Genomic DNA, 24227 nt, shown 5'->3' on the forward strand with positions numbered 1-24227 from the left:
ATTCTGTATTCTGTATACTCTGTTTAGAGAATAAAAGGGAATTATTTAAAAGTTTTGTCATATGTATTTATATTTATCTGGTTTGTAAAATATTTTTAATATATACTGAAGTCTTTTAAGAGAGATCTCTGTCACATAGTCCTCTTATAAAATTCGGTCTGAAAATCTCCTGTAAGACCACTTAGAACTCTGAGGAATGGAAAGAACAGAGAGATGTGAATAATGAGGCAAGTAGAATAGGCTAGTGAGGTAGCAGTGCAGGCCCATTCCATTATTGGAATTATTTTGAAAACTTGCAGGACTTTAACTTACAAATTTATTTCTCTTCATTTGTGTCTTTGATATGTTGTCAGGCACTTTAATATCCTTGTGTCTCACTCCATAAAGGGAAGTTTGTTGTGTTTTTGTTGTTGCTGTTGTTGTCAGTGGTGGGGTTGTTTTTTTTTTAACCCCTTTTTCTTTTGCCCTCTGCTAAGAGGCCCCGAAAATTAGCTGTCGCCATTTTTGCTTGATTTCATGAGCTGTCAGATTGATATCCTACATATTGATATGATGTCTGCTGAAGTTAGTGGGATCTCAGGATACTCTGTCTCATATTAAAACCCCAGAACCTGAGAGAGTCTTACTCTCACCTCTAGAAGTATTGTCATTCAGCTGAATTTCAACTGCGGCATGTTAGGTATGGAGAAGCCACTTTTTGCTGCACCCTTTTACCTGGCTTATTTCTGTTTCTTTTGCTTAATTCTTTGGTGTCAGGAGAGTTTTGGGAGAAAGAGCCTCTTTATTTGCCTGAAACTAGCAGACTATCTAGATCTGATTTCCAGGAACTTGAGAGTTTAGTTTTGACTTAAGTACTAGATCTTCATTTGGTTTACAGTCAGTATTTATGGAATGAATGAAGTTAGGTCTGACAGTTTCCTGTGAATCTTTTGGTTTGTGTGATGAGCTTGGGGCTTCAGAGCAATATGTTCCAAGACTTGGGCCTCTTTCTTCCCACCCCCAGTCTACTTTCTGTCTCTGCTGCTAAGTCACTTCAGTCGTGTCCGACTCTGTGCGACCCTGTAGACGGCAGCCCACCAGGCTCCACCATCCCTGGGACTCTCCACTGGAGTGGGTTGCCATTTCCTTCTCCAATGCAGGAAAGTGAAAAGTGAAAGTGAAGTCACTCAGTCGTGTCCGACTCTTAGTGACTCCGTGGACTGCAGCCTACAGGGCTCCTCCATACATCTGCCTATTTTGGACATTTTATGTAAATGAAATTATGTATTATATGATCTTTCATGACTGACCTTTTACTTAGCATATTTCCAGGATTTTATTCATGTTACAGTGTTCCTTTTTATGGCCGAGTAATATTCCGTTGTTTGGGTGTACAACATCATTTCATTTATCCATTAATTAGTTGATAGATATTTGGGTTGTTCATACCTTTAGCTGTTAGCATTAAAATCTATATTAATTTGGTTTGCAAAAACAGAATCTTGTTGGGGAGTTCCCTGCCAGTCAGTGGTTAAGATTCCACACTTCCACTGCAGGGGCACAGGCTCTAGCCCTGGTTGGGGAACTAACAGCCTGCAGCCACACAGGTGCCCCCCCCCCCCAAAAAAAAAAGAACACAGAATTTTGTTTTAATGTACCTTTTTAAGGTGAAATTGAACATTATAGGAAAATGTTAACTTTCCATATTTTTCCTCTTTTTTGGGGATGGAGGGATTTGTTGTCCATTGCCTTTGCCCAAGTTTCTTATTAGGTGTGTTGTTATTTTTTCTTATCAATTTATATAAACTCATATGTATTAAGCATAATAACCATTTCATGTCACTTGTTGCAAATGTAATTTCCCATATTTGGCTTTTAATTTTAATCATTACAGCTTCTTTATTCAAATGAGATTTTTATTTTTTCAAATTTATTTTAAAGGCTTTAAAAAATGTTTATTTTGGCTGCAGTTGGGTCTTAGTTGCGGTACGTGAGATCTTTGTTGCATCATGCAAAACATTTCTGCAGGACCTTTTGTTGTGTTCCTCTCTAGTTGTGGTGTGTGGGCTCAGTAGTTGTGGCCCGTGGGCTTAGTTGTGCCACAGGATGTGGGATCTTAGTTCCCCAGCCAGAGATCGAACCTACCTCCCCTGCATTGGCAGGTGGATTCTTAACCACTGGACCACCAGGGAAGTCCCAAGATTTTTATTTTTAGGAAGTAAATTTTATCAATATATTCCTTTATACATTCACTCATAGCTTTTTAAGCTTTCAGAATTCTTCCCCAGAGATGAAAAAACATTTTTTTTGTTAGGGTTACAATGTTTAAAAATGTCTTTCATTTTTCAGTTTATTTGGAAATATTCTCAAAAGCATTTTTGTTGTTGGGATGTGAATAATGTTTAATAGTCCAGTGATCTAGAATAGCACTGCCAGTATAATTTTTGTGATTATAAAAATGTTCTGTTTTTCTGTGTTGTCCAATATGGTAGCCACTAGGCACACGTGACTTCTGAGTACTTGTGGTTAGTGCAACTGAAGAACTGAATTGTTAATCTAACCTTTAATGTAAATCAAAATTTAAATATTATTTAAAATTTTATTTACATTAAAAACATATTTAAATAGATCTAAAGTCTTAAGTTCTTTACTTTTACATCTTTGCATCCCATGTTTGCAGTCTCGAATGTAGTCTCATTTTGGTTCATGGTGCATTCTTCCTCTGAGGAAAGATACTCAAGGGAATGGTAAAAGTAGTGCCTAATTGAATGCTGACTTAGATGTGGTTATAACTCCCTTCTTCTAGAGATAGGGGAATTAGCACAAGTAACGTTGTGTGTGTTTGGGGGTGGGGCTTTTATCCAAGAGAAAGTTGCAGAAGTTCCTTTCTTTCCCATGTGTACAGCTTCATATCCAGTGTTTTTTGTGGTCTTAGCAAAAGTTGCCTTGTTAAAGAAAGGGTATCTGTGGTGAGTTGCACCGTAACTTTAGACTTATTCCAGTTTTTCTCTTTTTCTGTTCCAGGCGCTGCATTCAGGTAGTACATAAACTACTTTGCTATCAGAAGAAGTGTAGAGTACGCCTGCATTATACCTGGCGGGAGCTCTGGTCAGGTAACTTTCTCTTTTGAATTCATCATCTTTTCCTATATCTTTTATGAGCACCTGTGCCTGGGCATAGATGAATTTAAAACAAACAATCAAACAAACTTTTTAGTTTGTTTAGGATGCTTGTATTTTCAACTCTTCTTTTTGTCATTTCAGCCTTGTTATAATCCAAACATGGGCATGTCACATATATATCTATTTTATACTTTCTCTCTTATTCCTTCTCCCTGTATTTTTTTGTCAGCTGGCAGAAACAATTAAATATTTCTTGAGTTCCATTGATTCTTCCATTGAGGAGTCAGTACAAACTTGGATTCTCTCTTGGTTCCATTTGGTAACAGCATATGGACTATAGGGAGGCTTCTGTGTGTTTCCTGGGGATGAGTAATCCCAGGAGGAATGTCTTAGGGAGAGGGGGTGGGGAGGGGGTGGAGAGATGGGGGAAACCCTGTTCTTTGTGTTACATCTGGCATTATTACTGTTTACAGACAGTGTCAGTTTTACCACTCCCCCTGTGCCAGAGACAAAAACAGCAAATTACAGTGTTTACTTTTGTCTTTGCATCCATTTGGTAGCCCAGTAAAGTTACTGCCACCCCTGTGGGGGGAAAGAGTGGCTCTTCTCTAAGGGTACAATTAATACTGGCTTGCCACCCCTTTCTTTTGTTGCATCTAAATTGGAGGTTTCAGAAAAGCAGAGGAGACATGTTTCCTGAGGCATTTGCTTGCTGATAGGTCCTGTGGCTTTTGTGACCTGATAGGACAATAAAATCTTCTCCAGATGATTATAGTGGTAAATTGTTTGCCCCACCCTTGGGAGAGCTTCTCTGTATTCTGAGCAGAGAAGTGTATGTGAGTGTCAGAGGCTTTGTGAGAAACAGGCCAGTAACCCCACCCCCTCCCATGGAATTCATCTCACTTGTTGTGACACATGGTTTCCTCCCAACCCAATTTGGCTTTCTAAATTTAGTCCTTCATAATGGGAAGTAGAGATCTTTAATTAATGGATTAGCAAATTTGCAGTTACTGCCTATAGTGGTGAAGGGGGAGTAGGATAACAACACCAAGTGGCAGTAGTGGCATTTTGATATTTTAGGAGAAGAGTATGATTATGTGAGAGTTCAAAATTGAGAGAATGTCAGAAAAGCTAAAGAGAGATCAAAAGATTGAAATGACTAAAGTTTGAATTTCTTAGGTTGGAACAATTCTTTTTAATATAAAGGACTCTTTGGTTGCCTATGCATTAGTTGTATGATTAATTTAAAAATTTAGAATTAAAGAGAAAACACAAAAATGATGCAGATCTCTGGACATTAGTGTAACAAGTACAAATGGTTTATGCCTATAACTGGGATGAAGTTACACATTGTAGTACTAGAGTGGATGGCAGTAGTAATTTTGCCTGCCTTTGATTCTCTTCTGGTGTTGTTTTCTCTTTTATTCTATCACCTTTACTTTCTCTCCTAGCTATCCTTTCTCTTGCCCCTGGGAGCTCTCTGGCTTTTCTCCTATCCTTTCATCAGTTGTCCTCTTCCTCATTTTCTCCTCTTCTCTTGTCTTTTTCATTGCCTTCTCCTGTTCACGCTCGTCTGTCTCCCTCGGTCCTAGGGTTCTGTTTATTGTCTTACTCTCTTGCATTCTGTCCTTTGTGCTGTTGTTGTCATATGTTTAACTTTTATGTATTTTATAAACCCCAAAATACATTTCCATCATTTTTATTTAAAGAGGCAATTATCTTTTAAAGAAATTTTAAAAGTCTTTTATATTTATCTTTTCTGGATCTGCTTTCCCTATTCTGGTGAGAAACTGAAGCAAGAGACCATTCTTTATCCTGTATTGACTTTCTTTCTTTGAGTACTTCATGTCATGTTTAGCTCTGTGTATAATTATTTGCTATCTCAGGACTGATTGGCATGCTAAGGCCCTTGATAGGTTGAGAGGAGGTGTATATGAGTGTCATTAATGAGGCTTGGATGGCTGCTTGTTCCAGGCATAGGCATTTGTACTGGAGTTCTCTGCCAGGTGAGGTTAGCTCCTTTTCTGTGTAGACTGGGTGAGCCCCCCTGGGATTTGACTCCCTGTGTTCATACATGGAATATATATAGTGAGATGCAGAGCAGCAGGTATTAAGGAAAGCTGCAAAATACTAGACTACATCGGATGCATCAGAGCCCATAATAATGTATAATATTGTAATCAGTGAATATAAATGTGTCTATGGTGGATCCACCCACTCCTTGGCTGGTAATACCCCTCATATGTCGGTTTGCCTATGTTTTCATTCTTTCTTTGCCTTCTAGACGTATAGATTTGAGGGAGGTATGTGAAACTCATCATGGCAAATATGCTTATGTATACAGAAGCTTGCCCATACATGTGCTGCAAACTTTAGTTGAATTTTACTTACAAATAAAACTGGTAAGGCATGTGTTGTTAGGTCAGACACATGAGAGACCTCATGTGCCCGGGAAGCATGGATGGCAAGTGCCTTTTATTATTTGGAATGAGAGTGTTTAGTCTCACTGCTCTTTGGTTATTTTTATTCTTATACTGTTTGACTACCTCTTTCTTTTTGGGGAAGTAGCCAGGGATCCCCCTCCAAATTCCTATATGGAGTTTTCTGGTTTGGTTTTATGATAAGGAGGAGGCAGCTATATTGGTTGGGGCTTTAATCCTGCCTGATATGTTGGTTTTACAGATGTAATCCCTGACCTACTCCCTGCTGCCATGGTCTGTTTATATGATGCCTGTCACCATGGCATCTGAGTATATGCAGAAATATATTTAGGCTAATCTCAACTTGAATATAGAAAGGAAAAAGTCTTGTCTTTCTCATTACCCTATTTTCAGCAGTCACTGTTTTCCACCAAGTTATGGGAAGTTCAAAAGCTCTTCTCTGACCTCTAGGCTACACAGACTTCCTATTTTGAGTAAAAGATTAGGTCTTAAAATGCTCCTCTGATAAAGATAGAAAACCGAGTTTTAGGGTGAGATCCTAGTGAAATAGTTCTTTGCTTTTGAGAATGTAATGAAAGATATCTTTGCATCCAGAAAAATGTCCATTTGCGCATATATATTTTGCATATAATTTCAGAGAGTTCATGGACCTTCTTCTGAAGCCCATCCATGATCCAATGTTAAGCATCTCAGTCTTTCTGTGACAGATTCATGTTGATATATGGCAGAAACCAGCACAACATTGTAAAAGAAATTATCCTCCAATTAAAAATAAATTAAAAAAATTTTTTTTAAATAATAAAATACAAGCCAAAAAAAAGTCTCAAGTTGGAATCCAAAGCGGGTGGGAGGAAGAATCTCTGTCTTAATTTTAGCGACTGGCCTCCCAATTCTGTCTTCACAAACATCTTTATATTTGGTTAGTTTTTCTTTATTTACTGACTGTATTGCATTCCTCCTGGGAACTTTCGTTTTATCTCTGAACTTGAGACTAAAGACAATGTTGGTCACTATGATTGGTTTCCTGTTATTCTCACAGAACTCTGGGCTTCTGTTTTAGCATATCACATTGTTATGCTGTGTTTGCACATGTCTGTACAATGATTTGCTTAAATTATTTGTTTTTCCTTTTAAAAAAAATTCGTGGAGGGCAGGGCCTGAGTTTTAATCATTGATTTATTCTCAGCGCACTACTTGGCTTGTAACAGGGGGTCAGAAAATATTTGAGTGAATAAATAAATGGATGAATAGGTATGTAGAATTTCCATTGATGATGAGTCAGCATTCTCTTAAGGCAGCACAGTGTTGTGTTTGTACTTCAAAAAAAATAGTATTAGAATATTTGTTTTCACTTGTCTTTTGAGCTGACTTCATCACCTTTTTATTTGAATTGTTGGTATGAACAGGAGTGGTGGATGATTTATCTTTCCTTTGTCACTTTCTTCCTTACCTCCAGACACATGGATTGCTTTTAACCAAGTGAAAATGGAAACTTAGTTTCTAAGCCATTAACCAAGGAATGGGCGGAATGTTTAGAGAGAAGCATATAGTTGTTAGAGGGAAATACTTGAACAGAGAACTTCATGGAGTCAGCTTATTTTACTTCCATTGCAGGCAGAAGGGGCATTGGGGAGCCAGCCTGCGTTTAAATAGTGTAGCTTTCCACAGTCTGAAAACAGGTTGATTTAAAGACAGGTTTAAGTTGGCATTTTATATTTGGCATATATCTGTGGATCACAGTCCTTCTTACCCTTTCACTCTGCCACATATCTGGGTGATAAGTCATTATTTTTATCACCATTTGTTGGGGAATGTATAGAAGGATAAGTGACTTGCTAAGGATTATGGAAACCAGACACTAAATAGTCATGATCAGGACTTAGAGTTCCTGACTCCTATGCTCAGAAGCAGATCACTAGGCAACATTTGCCTCTCTGCAGGAAGAGAGGCCCCCAAAGCCCCCAAAACAATCTGTTCAGCTTCACTGTGCTAAATAGCATCCAAAGCATTCACAGCTTTGTGAAAAAGAGAAAAATTGTACTTGGCCTGACCTTTCAGATACCTACTGGGAAAAATAGAAAACTCAGAGAGTGTCACAGCTTTCTGGATCCAGCTGGCACACTCATCACTGACAGAAGTCTGTGGCTTCATGGTTAGGTACACCTTGAGACTGGGAATTGAGAGCTTTCATTGCATGCTTGTTATATTGTAGGTGTTATACAGGACTGGAAATTTTCAGGAGAAAGACTGACCTGAGCCATAGATATAGTTGGCAGTTCTTGTATGGGTATAGCTTTGACAGTTTGCCAGCCCCTCCTGATTTGGGGAAACTATCCTTTGAGTTTTTAATTGTCTGCTTCATTTAGTTTGGTTACTTTTTTAAACTTTGTATTTTGATATAATTATAGACTCACAGGAAGTTGCAAAAATAGTACAGAGAGTTCTTGTACCCTTCACCCAGATTCCTCCAATGGTGACATCTTACGTAACTACGATATTGCTGCTTTAAGTTTTGAAGAGAGTATGCAGGTGGGGAAGAAACATAGCAGTAAACAGCTAGAGTATATGGCAAGAGGAATTTTGGCAGCTGCTATTGCTATTTTGTTCTTAAAATTGCTTTTTAAATTGTTCTTTTTTTCCCCAAATTTTCTCTGATTTAGGGGAATCTGTTACAAGATGTATTCTAGGCTTGATGTGCCTAATTAAGACTGCTCTAACTTCCATGTGCAAAAATATGGAGGCTTCTTTCTTCTGTGGATAATCAATTCTTCTTAAAGTTAGAATGTTCTAATGTGGGAGCATTCGAAGGTGTTTCTCTCTTTTCATAATTTTGTTATGGAAGATCCTGTATAGCAGTGTACAAAGCCCCAGGGCAGAAAAAGAATGCCAGGAAACCTTTTTTCCCTTCAAGTTACCACATTTGGCTAAATCTAAACTTTATACTATTTTGAATCTTTCTCTTAGAATCTTGGCAGAAGCAAAAGATAAGAATTCTTAACAAGTTTAGCCTGTTAGAAGGAGAAAAAGATTCCCACCTAAAAGAGTGAGAAATCTCTGTTCTTTTCTCTGCACAAAAAGGCACTTCCCATCCAGAGAAATGTCAACTCTGGTAGGCCCATTAGCATCTTGTCAACTAAAAAAGGCAGAGGAAAGAGTAGTTGTGCTTTTGTTGTGCTGCCTGTACTGGTTGTGTAGGAAAGTGTCATTTGATTTCATAAGGTATCATCATTCCCTGGATCTTGAGTGAGCAGGACAAGTTTCTTAGTGGTTTTTCCCTCATTTGAGCAGAAAGTAAAGTTCTTGGTTCTACATCAGATGGCTCCACTGAGTCATGGTCTCATTAACTGAGATTTCTTCAAGGGTGATTTTGACTCTTTTTCATTTGGTCAGTGTTTGAAAAAAGCAGTAGGTATCTAGGGCCCTAGAAAAAGATGGTGGCCTCTAAGCATGCTTAGTTAGAAGCAGCTGCACAGAATGTGGAGAAGGCAATGGCACCCCACTCCAGCACTCTTGCCTGGAAAATCCCGTGGACGGAGGAGCCGGATGGGCTGCAGTCCATGGGGTTGCGAAGAGTCAGACACGACTGAGCGACTTCACTTTCACTTTTCACTTTCATGCATTGGAGAAGGAAATGGCAACCCACTCCAGTGTTCTTGCCTGAAGAATCCCAGGGACGGCGGAGCCTGGTGGGCTGCCGTCTATGGGGTCGCACGGAGTCAGACATGACTGAAGCGACTTAGCAGCAGCAGCAGCAGCACAGAATGTGTATGGGATCTTGCATTGCTCCATATGGGAGCAATGGGAACTTTCATATAATAACTTACTTTCATGGTAAGGAGGGTGGGTGGTAACTGTGAGGACTGCAGTGTCCCCAAGTAAATGGGGAATTGGAGATAGTTGAGAATTTTATTTTCTTTTTTAGCAGATACACTTCATTTGCAAGGAAAATGGTAAGACAGAATCTAACTTCCATTTAAAGAAAGGATTTGTTCTTTTCTCCAGTTCATCTAGGACATAGAGCCTTTAGACAGCACAGGTTGTTGACGTACTGACTTTTTATTGTGCTAAAATACACATAACATAAAATTTACTATCTTAACCATTTTTAAGTGTATGTTCAGTGGTACTAAATACATTCACACTGTAATGCAGGCATCACCACTATTGTTCCCCATAACTCTTCATCTTCTAAAACTGAACCTCTTCCCCTTTCCCCTCAGCCCCTGGCAACCACCAGTCTATCTTCTCTCTTTATGATTTTGACTACTCTTAAGTACTGCATGTAAGTGGAATGATTCAGTATTTGTCTCTTTGTGACTTGACTTATTTTACTTCCAGTATCCTGAAGGTTCAAGAAATAAGATTCCCCCCTTCTTGCAGAGTTATCTATTTTTTGTTATTATTTTTGTTTATTTTTATTTATATATTTATTCTGGCTGCATTGCATGGCTTGTGGGATCTCAGTTCCCTAACCAAGGTTTGAGCTAGGACCTTCGACAGTGAAAGCCCAGAGTGCTAACCACTGGACCACCGGGGAATTCACTGTTACTTTTGTTTTTGACTGTAGGCTCTGTCTGTACTGAGGATCAGCCTGAGGTGTAAACTTAATCTTTTCTTAGATCTTTTATGAGCTTTTTTCTTGGGCATGTGCAGTCACTCTCTAATTTTCCTTGAATATACAGTTGTTTCTGAATGTCCTAGTTTTTGTTTGTTTGTTTGTTTCTGAATGCTCTTCTTGATTAATGTTTTTATTGTCCTAGTATTTACCTTTTCTCTTTAAATGGAAGCATAGTTGATTTACAGTGTTGTGTTAGATTCTGCTATACAGCAAAGTGACTAAATTATACATATGTATTTATTGTTTTCCATTATGGTTTATCTCGGTATATTGAATATAGTTTCCTGTGCTGTACATTAGGATCTTCTTGTTTATCCCTTCTGTATGTTATAGTTGGCACATGCTAACCCCAAACTCCAATCTATCCCTCCCTCTCTCACCCTCCTTAGCAACCACAAGTCTGTTCTCTCGGTCTGTGAGTCTGTTTCTTAGATAATGTTCATTTGTGTTGAATGTCCTAGTTTTTACTGTCTGGCTCCTGAAAGAGGAAAAGCAAAAAATGAAGGTGGGGAAAAAAAGGGGCACTGGCCCCTTAGGCCTAGATGTCACTTATCTGTGGGGGGGACAGGCTTGTAACAATAAGGGGAAGTGCAACAAAAATGGCTGCCCACCTATTTGTCTGCATCTCTGTGATCAGAAGCAGCAATCAGTGATCATAGCACAGATTCCCCAGTATTTGGAAGATACGGCCCTTATTGCCGTATCTGGGAGCTGGTCCACCCTAGCTCCTGCAAGTTGTGTGCAAGCTGCTCTAGAAACAGGTGCACAGTTGCTTACCACAGGCCTGGGATTGGGGATAGGTAGCTGCATGTACTAAGAGTTGAAATTGACCAAAGTGAACCAAATTTACCATCCAGATTTTTCTGTAGAAATTTCAAACCTTCATCAGAGTCCAGAGTTCTACATAGTTACGTCAGACAGATTCTGCCAGGGCAATTATTGTCCTGGCAGAGGATTCTGGGAGAGAGATTGCTGATGTTTCATGTTCTGCCATCTTCCCAGAATCCTCCCACTGGGTATACCGACTTTTGTGCTCTGTTCACCTGGAGAGGCTCGTAGCATATAACCAAAGCCGTTTCATTTTCTTGTCGGATTCATTGGTCTCTGTTTCAGTAAGGTGCTTGGGTTTAACAGCCAGCCAGATGCCTGTATTCTGAGAACGCACCTAGTCCATTTTTAAATTATTCTGTTGGTCATTGTTGGTTTCTAAGTCCTTCCTGTGCCACTTTGCTGACTGACAGTGAGCCTACTGATTGCTGGCAATGCCCCTGAGTAATTGGTGATTTTGTGCAGAGATGTTCGAATTGCTAGAGTTTATAGTGCCTCTGGGGTTTCAGAGGCATTGCCTTGTTCAGTTCAGTCGCTCAGTCTTGTCTGACTCTTTGCGACCCCATGGACTTCAGCATGCCAGGCTTCCTTGTCCATCACCAACTCCCAGAGCCTACTCAAACTCAACGTCCGTTGTGTTGGTGATGCCATCCAACCATCTCATCCTCTGTCATCCCCTTTTCCTCACGCCTTCAATCTTTCCCAGCATCAGGGTCTTTTCCAGTCAGTCAGTTCTTCACATCAGGTGGCCAAAGTATTGTTTGAGCTTCAGCTTCAGCATCAGTCCTTCCAGTGAATATTCAGAACTGATTTCCTTTAGGATGGACTTGTTGGATCTCCTTGCATCCAAGGGACTCTCAAGAGTCTTCTCCAACACCACAGTTCAAAAGCATCAATTCTTCAGCGCTCACCTTTCTTTATAGTCCAACTCTCACATCCATACATGACTACTGGAAAAACCATACCTTTGACTAGACAGACCTTTGTTGGTAAAGTAATGTCTCTGCTTTTTAATATGCTGTCTAGGTTGGTCATAACTTTCCTTCCAAGGAGCAAGCATCTTTTAATTTCATGGCTGCAGTCACCATCTGCAGTGATTCTGGAGCCCCCCCAAATAAAGTCTGTTACTGTTTCCATTGTTTCCCCATCTGTTTGCCATGAAGTGATGGGATTGGATGCCATGATCTTCGTTTTCTGAATGTTGAGTTTTAAGCCAACTTTTTGACTTTCCTCTTTCACTTTTATCAAGAGGCTCTTTAGTTCTTCTTCATACTAGTGCTATTTGTAGCCTGTCCTTTGAGTTCTTCTATGTCTGTCCTAAGCTAGTGAGGTTCTAAGTATTTCTCTTCTATTGGTCACTGTGAAGTTACCCATTTTCCCTAATGATCAGGTTTTGCCTTGGGATCTGTGGCCTCTCATCCTAACTCCATGCCAGGCCACAAAATAGGGCCTGGCTTAGTCTTGTCTTTGCTTTCTATGTCTTTGTCTTCATAGCAGGTAAAAGCTGTTCACAGAGACTGCTCTCTCTGACCTGATTCTTCAGAGACATTTATTTGTGCTCTGCTCTCTGCCTCCTTCCTGTTTTTAATCTTATTTAAATGTCATTCACTTGGTTTTGTAATTAAACCTCCCCTCTGCTTCTCTGAGGCAGGCGCTGAGCTACCACTTAATTGTGTCTTCCCGTGGTTGGCTTGTTCCTCTCTGCACCTGGTTTACCTCAATGTGGGGAGAGGTTTTAGTTCTGGAGAAGTTCCCATATCCATTATTCACTCCACGCTTCTACACGACAACATGGTTTGCTGCTTGCTACCTTCTTTTCCTCCACTTAAATTCAAAGTAGAATAGAAAAAGTCTGGGAAAGTCTTCATTGTGTCGGGTATATTAATGCTAGGAACAGCTCTGTGAACAAGGTTCCTTGTGCAGTGAGGTGGCCTTGTGTCGGACAGCAGGATTCTCAGGTGGGTGGTATTGAAATCTTCACATTTAAAAAACAGATTGGCTGCTTTTGCCTCTGTGAATTCACTTGGGACGCAGGGAACTGTCAGGGTACCCATTCCTGGCTCAACTTTCCAGAACCTGTGCACTATCCTTTGTTCTACTTGTGTTTGCATACAGAAAAGTCAGAACTTCTGCATCCTGCTGCCATATTTGATGCACAGTACTCTCCAAGGAAAGAAACCTGGAGAGCTAAGTAGGAGACTGACACTTGCCTCTAGTACAGAGTCAAAGAGGCAACATCCAGGCCAGAATAATAGAGTGTGTAGCCTTTCCCTTCTCCAGAGGAATCTTCCCAACTCAGGGATCGAACCCAGGTCTCCCACATTGCAGGCGGATTCTTTACCAGCTAAGCTACAAGGGAAGCTCAGGGATACTGGAGTGGGTAGCCTATCCCTTCTCCAGCAGATCTTCTTGGCCTAGGAGTCAAACTGGGTTCTCCTGCATTGGAGGCAGATTCTTTACCAGCTGAGCCATCAGGGAAGTAAAGAGGCAGCAGTTGCAGCTAGTTTATAGTTCCTGAAAGCGAATCCAGACACTTAAGTTTTCAAAGTGCTTGGTGGACTTTCCAGTGAAGAAACAAATGTGTATGGAGCACCCACTTCCTTACAACTTAAACTTGTTGAATGTGTAGTGGAATACCTCAGATGTTTCACTGACATAACTTCTCTATTTTTCACTCAGTGCAGTTTAAGAGTATTTGAAGCCAGGGATCTGGATCCTCCTTTAGTAGGAATAAAAAAGATTTAGGAGTCAAACCCAGTATCCCCAAGGATTTCCTAGAATATTGTTAGAATAGTTGACCCTTAAAGAAGTTGAGGTTTTGAGGTGCTTATACCCAGCCCCCCACTCCAACCTTGTCAAAAATTTACCTATAACTTTACAGTCTGCACTTCCTACCAGCAGTCTCACATCTGTGGATTTGACCAACCACAGATCATATAGTAACATAGTATACATTTATTTTTAAAAATCTAAGTATAAGTGGACCCACACAGTTCAAACCCAAGTTGTTCAAGGATCAACTGTACTTCAGTGTGTTGTTAGCTTTGACTATCAGCTTTGATGATTATTCTGAAAACTGCCGTGGTATTGTCTTGAAGGCTGTGCAGTGCTCATTTTGAATTTGTATTCTTGCTCAAGTGTTCATGACTCTCTGTTGATTGAGTATATTGGGTACCTTTTATTTTCCCATCAAAACACTTTTGTATGTTTGGCTCTGTACTCAGTACTGTGTACCATGATGTAAATTTCAGCCCATCAGTTATGCTGAGGTTACAGAAAGTTGGGATGGAGTATTTGCAGGGCTCATGCTAATGTCTGTGGAAAGAAAAATATTGGCCTCTTGTTTTTCAATTGGTAAAACATACATAAAATTTTATCATTTTAAGTGTAAGCTCAGTGGCATTAAGTACATTCATATTGTTGGGCAACCATCTCTTCCTTCCGTCTCCAGAATTTTAAAAGTTTTCTTAGACTGAAATTGTATCTATTAAACAGTAAGCCTGTATTCCTCCCTGTCTACACCTCTAGCAACCACCAATCTGCTTCCTGTCTCTATGAATTTGATTTCTCTACGTCCTGCATGTAAATTGAGTCATGTGGTATTTGTCCTTCTGTGACTGACTTTTTTCACTTAGCATAGTGTCTTCATGTTTCACCTATGTTTTAGCATGTGGCAGAATTTCCTTTTTCAGGCTGAGTAATATTCCACTGTATACCACATTTTTTAAAATCTATTTTTTATTTATTTATTTTTTTTTAATTTTTAAAAATTTTATTTTATTTTTGAACTTTACAGTATTGTATTGGTTCTGCCATATATCAAAATAAATCCACCACAGGCATACACGTGTTCCCCATCCTGAACCCTCCTCCCTCCTCCCTCCCCATACCATCCCTCTGGGTCGTCCCAGTGCACCAGCCCCAAGCATCCAGTATCGTGCATTGAACCTGGACTGGTGACTCGTTTCATATATGATATTATACATATTTCAATGCCATTCTCCCAAATCATCTCACCCTCTCCCTCTCCCACAGAGTCCAAAAGACTGTTCTATACATCAGTGTCTCTTTTGCTGTCTTGTATACAGGGTTATTGTTACCATCTTTCTAAATTCCATATATATGCGTTAGTATACTGTATTGGTATTTTTTCTTTCTGGCTTACTTCACTCTGTATAATAGGCTCCAGTTTCATCCACCTCATTAGAACTGATTCAAATGTATTCTTTTTAATGGCTGAGTAATACTCCATTGTGTATGTATACCATAGCTTTCTTATCCATTCATCTGCTGATGGACATCTAGGTTGCTTCCATGTCCTGGCTATTATATACAGTGCTGCGATGAACATTGGGGTACATGTATCTCTTTCAATTCTGGTTTCCTCAGTGTGTATGCCCAGCAGTGGGATTGCTGGATCATAAGGCAGTTCTATTTCCAGTTTTTTAAGGAATCTCCACACTGTTCTCCATAGTGGCTGTACTAGTTTGCATTCCACATTTAAAAAAAAAAAATTATTTTTTAATTGGAAAGTAATTGGTTTATAATGTTGTATTGGTTTCTGCCATACATCAACATGAATCAGCCATAGGTATACAATATATCTCCACCCTCTTGAACTCCCTCCCTCCTCTCAGCCCATCCTGCCCCTCTAGGTTGTCACAGAGAACCAGGTTGAGCTTCCTGTGTCATATAGCAAATTCCCACTGGTGTCTGTTTTACATGTGGTATCAGTGCTGCTCTCTCAGTTCATCCCAGCCTCTCCTTACTCACCTGTGTCTACAATTCTTTCTCTATGTCTGCATCTCTGTTATTGCTCTACAAATAGGTTCATTAGTATATTTTTCTAGATTCCATATATGTGTGCTTGGTTGCTTAGTCATGTTCGACTCTTTCTGACCCCATGGACCGTAGCCCATCAGGCTTCTCTGTCCATGGGGATTCTCCAGGCCAGAATACTGGAGTGGGTTGTCATGTCCTCCTCCAGGGGATCTTCCCAACCCAGGGATCGAACTCAGGTCTCCTGCATTGCAGGCGAATTCTTTACCATCTGAGCCATCAGGGAAGCCCAAGAATACTGGCGTGGGTAGCCTATCCCTTCTCCAGGGTAACTTCCCAACCCAGGAACCGAACCAGGGTCTCCTGCATTGCAGGTGGATTCTTTACCAGCTGAGCTACCTGGGGAGCCCTAGATTCCATATATATGCATTAATATATGATATTTGTTTTCCTCTTTCTGACTTACTTCACTCTGTATAACAGGCTCTAGGTTCATCCACCTCACTAGAACTGACTCAAATTCGTTCCTTTTTATGGTTGAGTAATATTCCATTGTATATATGTACTACAACTTCTTTATCCATTCGTCTGTTAATAGACATCTAGGTTGCATCCATGTCCTGGTTATTGTAAGTAGTGCTGCAGTGAACACTGGGGTACATGTATCTTCTAGAATTGTGGTTTTCTCAGGGAATATGCCTGGTAGTGGGATTGCTGGGTCATATGGCCTTTTTCCCACATCCTCTCCAACATTTATTGTTTGTAGATTTTTTGATGATTGCCAGTCTGACTGGTTTGAGGTGATACCTCATTGTAGTTTTGATTGCATTTCTCTAATAATAAGCAATGTTGAGCACTTTTTTATGTGTTTATTACCCATCTGTATGTCTTTTTGGAGAAATGTCTATTTAGGTCTATTTAGGCCTATTTTTTGGGTTGTTTGTTTTCTGATATTGAGCTGCCTGAGCTGCTTATATATTTTGGAGATTACTCCTTTGTCAGCTGCTTCATTTGAAATTATTTTCTCTTATTCTAAGGGTTGTCTTTTCATCTTGTTTATGGTTTCCTTTGCTGTGCAAAAGCTTTTAAGTTTAATTAGATCCCATTTATTTTTGTTTTTATTTCTGTTCTGCTATTAGGTGGGTCATAGAGGATCTTGCTGTGGTTTATGTCAAAGAGTATTCTGCCTATGTTCTCCTCTAAGAATTTTAGTTTCTGGTCTTACATTTAGGTCTTTAACCCATTTTGAGTTTATATTTGTGTATGGTGTTAGAAAGTGTTCAAATTTCATTCTTTTACATGAAACTGTCTAGTTTTCCGGCACCACTTATTGAAGAGACTGTGTTTTATCCATTGTATATTCTTGCCTCCTTTGTCAAAGATAAGGTGCCCATAGGTGCATGGATTTATCTCTGGGCTTTCTATCCTGTTCCATTGGTCTATATTCTGTTTTTGTGCCAGTACCATACTGTCTTGATGACTGTAGCTTTGTAGTATATAGTCTGAAGTCAAGAGGTTGATTCCTCCAGTTCCATTCTTCTTTCTCAAGAATGCTTTGGCTATTCAGGGTCTTTTGTATTTCCATGTGAATTGTGAAATTTTTGTTCTAGTTCTGTGAAAAATGCCATTGGTAATTTGATAGGGATTGCATTGAATCTGTAGTTTGCTCTGGGTAGTATAGTCATTTTCACAATATTAATTCTTCCAATCTAGGAGCTTGGTATATCTCTCCATCTGTTTATGTCATCTTTGATTTCTTTCATCAGTGTCTTATAGTTTTCTGTATACAGCTCTTCTGTCTCCTTAGGTAGATTTATTCCTAGGTATTTTAATTTTTTTATTGCAATGGTGAATGGAATTGATTCCTTAATTTCTCTTTCTGATTTGTCACTGTTAGTGCAAGGGATTTCTGTATATTGATTTGGTATCCTGTAATTTTACTAAATTCACTGATTAGCTCAAGTAATTTTCTGATTGTGTCTTTCATGTTTTGTTTATGTGTCAATGGATTCTTGTATTGCTTCCACCTTTTGGCTATTGTAAATAATGCTGTTATAAACATGGGTGCAAAAATACTCGAGTCCTTGCTTTTCACTTCTTGTTTTTGAGACTGTGCAGGTTAAAGTGTCTTTAGGTCAGTGGAGTAAAATTCTGAGATGCTTAAAAGAGAGATGAACTTACAAGATTTTTCTTTTGATCACTTGGATGTGTGAGGTGCTGGTTAGTGGAACTCTGATTAAAGTTACAGTTTTGGGTGGCATAAAGTTATAGTTTTGGATGGCAAATACAAGTATTGGTCCTAGATAGCTTGTTCCTCAACCTTCAACAAATGTTTTTTTAAGTGAAGTTTAGGAGGAACCAGTACAGTTTCATAAATCTCAGCAAGGGGAGTTCATGGACCATCCTGGTATGTTGCTGTTAATGTAATTTATCTTCAATTAGCTATGTGACTTTGGATAACTTATTAAATCTTTCTGAATTTTAATTTGGTCATCTGTTAATTGGGACCGTTATTAGCTCCTTCATGGGATACTTACTAGGTTTCAGTGAGAGTGATGTACTTTAAGTGCTTTACATAATGCCTACCATCTAGCATATACCTAATAGATGTTACTTCCCTTGCCATTTATGACTTTTGTGTTTCTCCCGTTGAAAAGAGATGAATGCAGTTTGGGGGAGATGATTTCTGTAGTTAGGTATCTCTTTTTAAGCTCTCAAGTGGAGTGCAGTAGAAAAGAGGAAGATTTGAGATACAGTTTTCCCTCTATATCCATGGGTTCTGCATCCACGGGTTCAGCCAACCACAGATCAAAAATATTTGGAAAAAAAAATTCCAGAAATTTCCAAAGAGCAGAACATGAATTTGCTGTATGCCAGCAACTATTTACATGGCTTTTACATTGTATTAGGTATTACACTGTATTAGGTATTGCATTGTAAGCAACCTAGAGTTGGTTTAAACTATATAGGAAGATGTGTGTAGGTAACTATACCATTTTATTTAAAGGACTTGAGACTCTATGGAATTGGGTATTTGGGGGGAAAGTCCTGGAGCCAATCCTACCCACCCCCCACCCCCACTGTGGATACTGAGGAACAACTGTACTTGATGTGAACTTCTGGCATAGTTAGTGACTTGTAGTAGGTGTCATTCAGCAGAAAGATATGATCCATTTCTCTCTACGATATATCTATCTGGCATTGGTGTTTGGGGACAGCCTGTTCCTGGGGCTGTGAAGGATTGGGGCCAGTGAGAATTGTCTGTTAAGGCCCGGAGGGTCTCAGCCACCAAGCTTGTCCTCATCTGAAAAGATACTCTGCAATAAACTGTGCGATTCTGTTTTGTGGAATGGGTAGCCATTGCTTGCCTAATGGGCAGAACTGTTTACACAGTATTGAGTTTCTATAACATAGGCCCTTTTTCTTTGGAAATCCCTCAGACTAAGGATCATATTTTTGTTGAGGAAGATTTTGTGTTAGTCTCTTCTCCCCTGCTTCCTTTTAAAACTGTTACCTAAAAATTAGAAACATGGTAACCAAAGTGTTAAATTACAAAGAAAAAAGTATATCCTGCTCCACCGCTTATCTTCACAATGACTACAACACGTGTCATGCTTGATACCAAACTCTTAACAGAGATATGACTAATTAATAATCTTATGTTTATACAACCAATACCTTGTCTTTTTTAGTTATCCTAACTCTTCCCTCTATGTACTGTTACCTCTGTGACTGTCCTTGGAACAGTTTGGCTGGTCATGTGCCCACATGGCACCAAGTGAACAAGTGGATCGAGGGCGGTTTTCTAAAAATGTGTGTTTGGAGAGTGGTGAGGCAGGAATCGGCCAGCATGAGCTCTGTGCTACTTGTGTGTTGGCACCGAGATCCTGAGTACCATTTCTCTTCTGTCCTTAACCTGCCCCTGGCCCACGGCTATTCTCTGCCCTGCAGTTAAACCCTGTCCATAGCACTGCATCATAATAGCTTATGAATAAACCTGGCTATGAATTGCTTATACTCAGGTTTTTTTTGTTTGTTTCAGTTCTGATTTTGCATAAAGAAAGGGGATCTTAGCTTCATTTGAGGAGAAGGAAATGGCAACCCACTCCAGTACTCTTGCCTAGAGAATCCCAGGGACAGGGGAGCCTGGTGGGCTGCCATCTATGGGGTTGCACAGAGTCGGACACGACTGAAGCGACTTAGCAGCAGCAGTAGCAGCTCCATTTGAAGTTCAGATCTGATCATGGTCTATGTTCAGTACATAATTTTGAAGGACACACCCAGAGTGAGGGGAATAGGAACAGTTTTAGTTGACATTTATTATTAGTAGTATTATTTTTTAAAAATCCTAGAGAGGAAACAGAGAAAGGGAGATAGAGGTGTAGGAAAGATGAGATTTAAAGAAGAGAGATGAGGGACTTCTGTGGCGGTCCAGTGGCTAAGACTCTGAGCTCCCAACGCAGGGGGCCCAGGTTCCATCCCTCGTCAGGGAGCTAGATCCCACATACCGGAACTAAGAGTTTGCAGGCCACAACTAAGAAATCCCGCATGCTGCAACTAAGAACTGGCATAGGCAAATAAATGTGTTTTTTTTTAAAAACAATTAAAAATAAAAATAAAGAGGAGAGATGAAAGCTGATATAGAGGGCCCGCTGAGGTGTTTTTTGCTGAGAAAAGCTACTAGAAGTTTTTTAGTGTTGAGAATGAATAGAAGAAAGGTAATAATGAGGTGTTAAGCAGTTGTGCTATAATAAGTAGCTGAGGACCAAGAAAAGAAGAGCACCAAGTAGATGGAAATAACCTTGGAGCAGCCAATAGGTGGAGAAAGTTATAAACCAGAGTCTTCTAGGAAAGTATTGATGGTAGTATACTTAGCAAATCTTAAGCACACCATTTATACATGAGCTTCCTTCTGTTTTAATATTTGACTGCATCTAGCTCAGATGGTAAAGAGTCTGCCTGCAGTGTGGGAGACCCGGGTTTGATTCCTGGGTCGGGAAGATCCTCTGGAGAAGGAACTGGCAAACCACTCCAGTATTCTTGCCTGGAAAATCCCACGGATGGAGGAGCCTGGCAGTCTGTAGCCCATGGGGTACCAAAGGGTCGGACACGACTGAGTGACTTCACTTTCACTCTCAGCACCTTTGTTTGTCTGTTGTTGTTGTTCGGTTGCTAAGCAGTGACATCATGGACTCTTACAACCCCATGGACTGCAGGCTTTTATCTTAATGGAATGGAAGAAGGAACACTGAACAGGAGACCAGGTTCTAGTCCCTGCTTGGTCACTAACTAGTTGGGGTGGTGGTCAGGGGTTGTTTTTGAATCCAAAAATGAGGGAGTAGGATTAAATAACCTCTAAGGTCCTTTCTAGCTCTAAAAATTTAAAATCAACTATGTTGAAGCCTCACAAATTTTTAACTCCCATCACATCGGGTTAGAGGATAGAAGACCATGTATGTGTATATAGGACACTGAACAGTTGATAGAATGCTAAGTCAGAAAGATGTTGAAGGAAAAAAGTGTTATATTATGGGATATTTGGGACATTCCTTCTCGAAGAAGAATCATGGTTCCTGATGTCAGAGGCTCATGGGAGCCAATTTTAAGGGTACTTGGTTCATTTTAGCTGCCTTTTAAATTCCCTCTGGAGAATGATGACTTCCAGGTAAGAAAACCCTGGCTTTTTCAGAAGGAGGGGGTCTGACCTGAATTGTCAGGGATAGAATGCAGGTTTCCCTGACACAGACTCTCGGAGTATTGCAGTGCTGGACTCTCCTTCTCAACACTATTTGACTCTGCTGACATCAGTGACAATTGAAACGCAGGCCACCTCTTGGCCTGTGCTAGAATTGCTCTCTTCCTCCCTTCATATTTATCATTTTGTCATCCCTGGCTCTGAATCCCAGAGATCAAGGCTAGCTGTAGTCCAGCAGAGGAGCAATAAATCATTGTGCTCACTTCCTTTTCTCCAGGTTTTCTACCCCTTAATTACCACATAACCACTGCTGAGGCTGCATCTTTGTGCTGCATGTACCTGGGACAAAAGCCTTCCTTGATTGGATATGTGCAAAAGCAACTTTGTCTCTAGCTAGCCATTATGTTTTGTAGAATGCCACATGTGTTACCCATCCTTTTTCTTGTCTCCTGTGAATTTAGGGAGTCCTACTGTCAGAAGATTTATCTATTAACAGGGCTTGTCTAAGCTCTGGGGTTAGTGGGGGTGGTGTGGGCAGCCCCTACGCATTGAGAGATCTGGGCTGGGTTAGTCTTTTTCTTGGCCGTGCTGCAGCTTGCAGGATCTTAGTTACCCAATCAGAGATTGAACCTGGGCCATGTCAGTGAAAGTGCCGAATTCTAACCACTGGACTGCCAGGGAATCCCCATGGGTTAGTCATTTTTATGTGGATTTTAGCTAGTCCCCTTCATTCTCTGAGCTCCTGGCCTACTAGGAGCTTAGAAGATTGTATGATCCAGAGTGGCCTCCCGTGGAGCTTTTTTAGGTCCAGTCCAGTAGATCAGTTGTTAACAGACAACATCAAAAAAGCCAGCTGCCTATCATTTGCCTTTCCATTAGGAAACCTCAGAGAACTTGAGTCAGGGTGAAGAGTTCATAAATGAGGATGCCTGCCTCCTTCAACCCTAGCAAGGCTTTTTTTCCCCCCCCCCTGTTTGAAGGGAAGAATCAGGCTTTAGAAACAGAATGTAGACAAGCTCTTGTACTTTTCCTTGCCTGCTGTTTCTTTACTGTACCTGTGCTTTTAGAGGGTTGAGAGTGAGGGGTGTTGTATGGCAGGCAGCAAGTGTCTGGAGAGACTTACTCCTACTCACCATTCCCTGCTGTTTTAAATCTAAGCTCACATCTCTTTTCTAAGAGTAGTAAACTTCACACAAAGCTCAGACGAGAGAAGGGACTTCTCTGCTGACAAAAAAGCAGGTATGGTTTTAGGAAAGGAGCGGTCGAGCCTTTTTTGTGTGTGTATATGTAGAAGTAGGACAGGTTGATGGGGAGAAGACAAAAGGAACATCAAATACTTGTAGCCGCTGAACCCCTCCTTTATATTCCCCATCACACAGGGGAGATAGGTACAGTGGCAGTGGCTATGGTGGGCACAGAAGCAGGACTGAGTTTATAGCCTTGGGTGAAAGAGTATAAGGCAGCGGTTAAATTATTTTATGCTTGATATTTATTGGCAAAAATGTCTTTAAAGCTGTACTGTTTAACTAGGACTTAGCAGTCAATCTCATGATTGAGATTGCTTGGGTTTTGGCACTCTCTCCCCTCATTAAAGATTACAAGGCAAAAAGGGGACCTTTTCAGTAAATGTTGTCACAGTTAAGAGAGGACAGAGCATGTTGCACTCTTATTTGAATATTTAGAACAGTTAAGGGCTTTTTTTCCCTTCATGAGCTCTTTTTTTATCCAGAACTAAAGCAGTAAGTTCTATAGTATGTCTGTTGATCATTTAGATTCGAAAGATGTCCTTCTTAGCTGTAATGTTTGAAACAGATATGCAGCTAAAACTTGGTGACTTGAAACGCTAGCAGCCTGGGGTGAGAAGGGACGCTCAATAAACTGAGGAAATTTGATGGGGAAATCAGCATACAGGTGTAAATTTGGAACACTGAAATGTCCATTTTATAGTCAGATTTCTGAGCTTAATTGCTATTTAAGAAGTAAAAAGTAGATTTTTTATAACCTTCTATAGACAGATAAGCAAACATGTACTTGAGAAGGTCAGTGTTTTCTTCAACTACACCTGCTCTGCCTGCTTTTAAAAATTTCCTAGTAGCTGTGATATACTCATTCTAGCCCTGTTTGGATTTCTTTAGATCTAGTCTACTTTCATTTAACTTTATTGATTATGCTTTGATTATCTTATCAATGCCTTTTTTTTTCTTTTTTTTAAAGCCTTGATAAATTTGTTGAAGTTCCTTATGTCAAATGAGACTGTACTTTTGGCAAAGCACAACATTTTTACATTAGCTCTTATGGTGAGTAGCAAAAAAACACGTTTATTTTTCTGAAGCTATACTCTAGGGCAAAAATGGGCTGGTTTGAGACAGGAGCTGGTGTTCTAAGGATTAAACTATAGGAGGATACCAGGCCTTTATTTTCCCTTTGGATCAGAATCTCCCTACTAGTGCTTCCACTTTCACCTGTGTCTTTGGAGAACCTGGGCTCTTTCATGAAATAATGGTAACACACGCTCTTATATAATATTCCCACCACACAGATACAAGAGGTGTAAATTAATTTCAAGGGGATTGATAATATGGAAAGGTAGAAAATAATTAGAAAGTGATGAGTTTTCAGTAATTATTACTTTAATGTAATTTATTGAATGGTAAGTTTTATAGAAAAGTTAATTTTTAATAATGATTTTGTTTAGTAACCAGCTAACAAAATTGCTGAAAATTTAACTGCTCTTGAAAGACAGTAAGAGCTGGCTGTATAGCACA

The 24227-nt window shown here is 39.9% G+C and overlaps 1 protein-coding gene across 5 annotated transcripts in view; it reads left to right on the forward strand.

Moving 5' to 3' along the window:
• Window positions 1-24227, forward strand: part of ARMH3 (armadillo-like helical domain containing 3) — a 178830-nt gene that overhangs the window by 49979 nt on the left and 104624 nt on the right. For all 5 annotated transcript variants that reach the window (XM_027528511.1, XM_027528515.1, XM_027528512.1 and 2 more), the window contains 2 exons: window positions 3004-3092; window positions 23677-23759. In XM_027528511.1, the coding sequence (XP_027384312.1) occupies window positions 3004-3092; window positions 23677-23759 (172 nt within the window). The remainder of the gene's footprint in view (window positions 1-3003; window positions 3093-23676; window positions 23760-24227) is intronic.

This window comes from Bos indicus x Bos taurus, chromosome 26, assembly GCF_003369695.1.
Source record: "Bos indicus x Bos taurus breed Angus x Brahman F1 hybrid chromosome 26, Bos_hybrid_MaternalHap_v2.0, whole genome shotgun sequence".
Classification (NCBI taxonomy): Eukaryota; Metazoa; Chordata; class Mammalia; order Artiodactyla; family Bovidae; genus Bos; species Bos indicus x Bos taurus.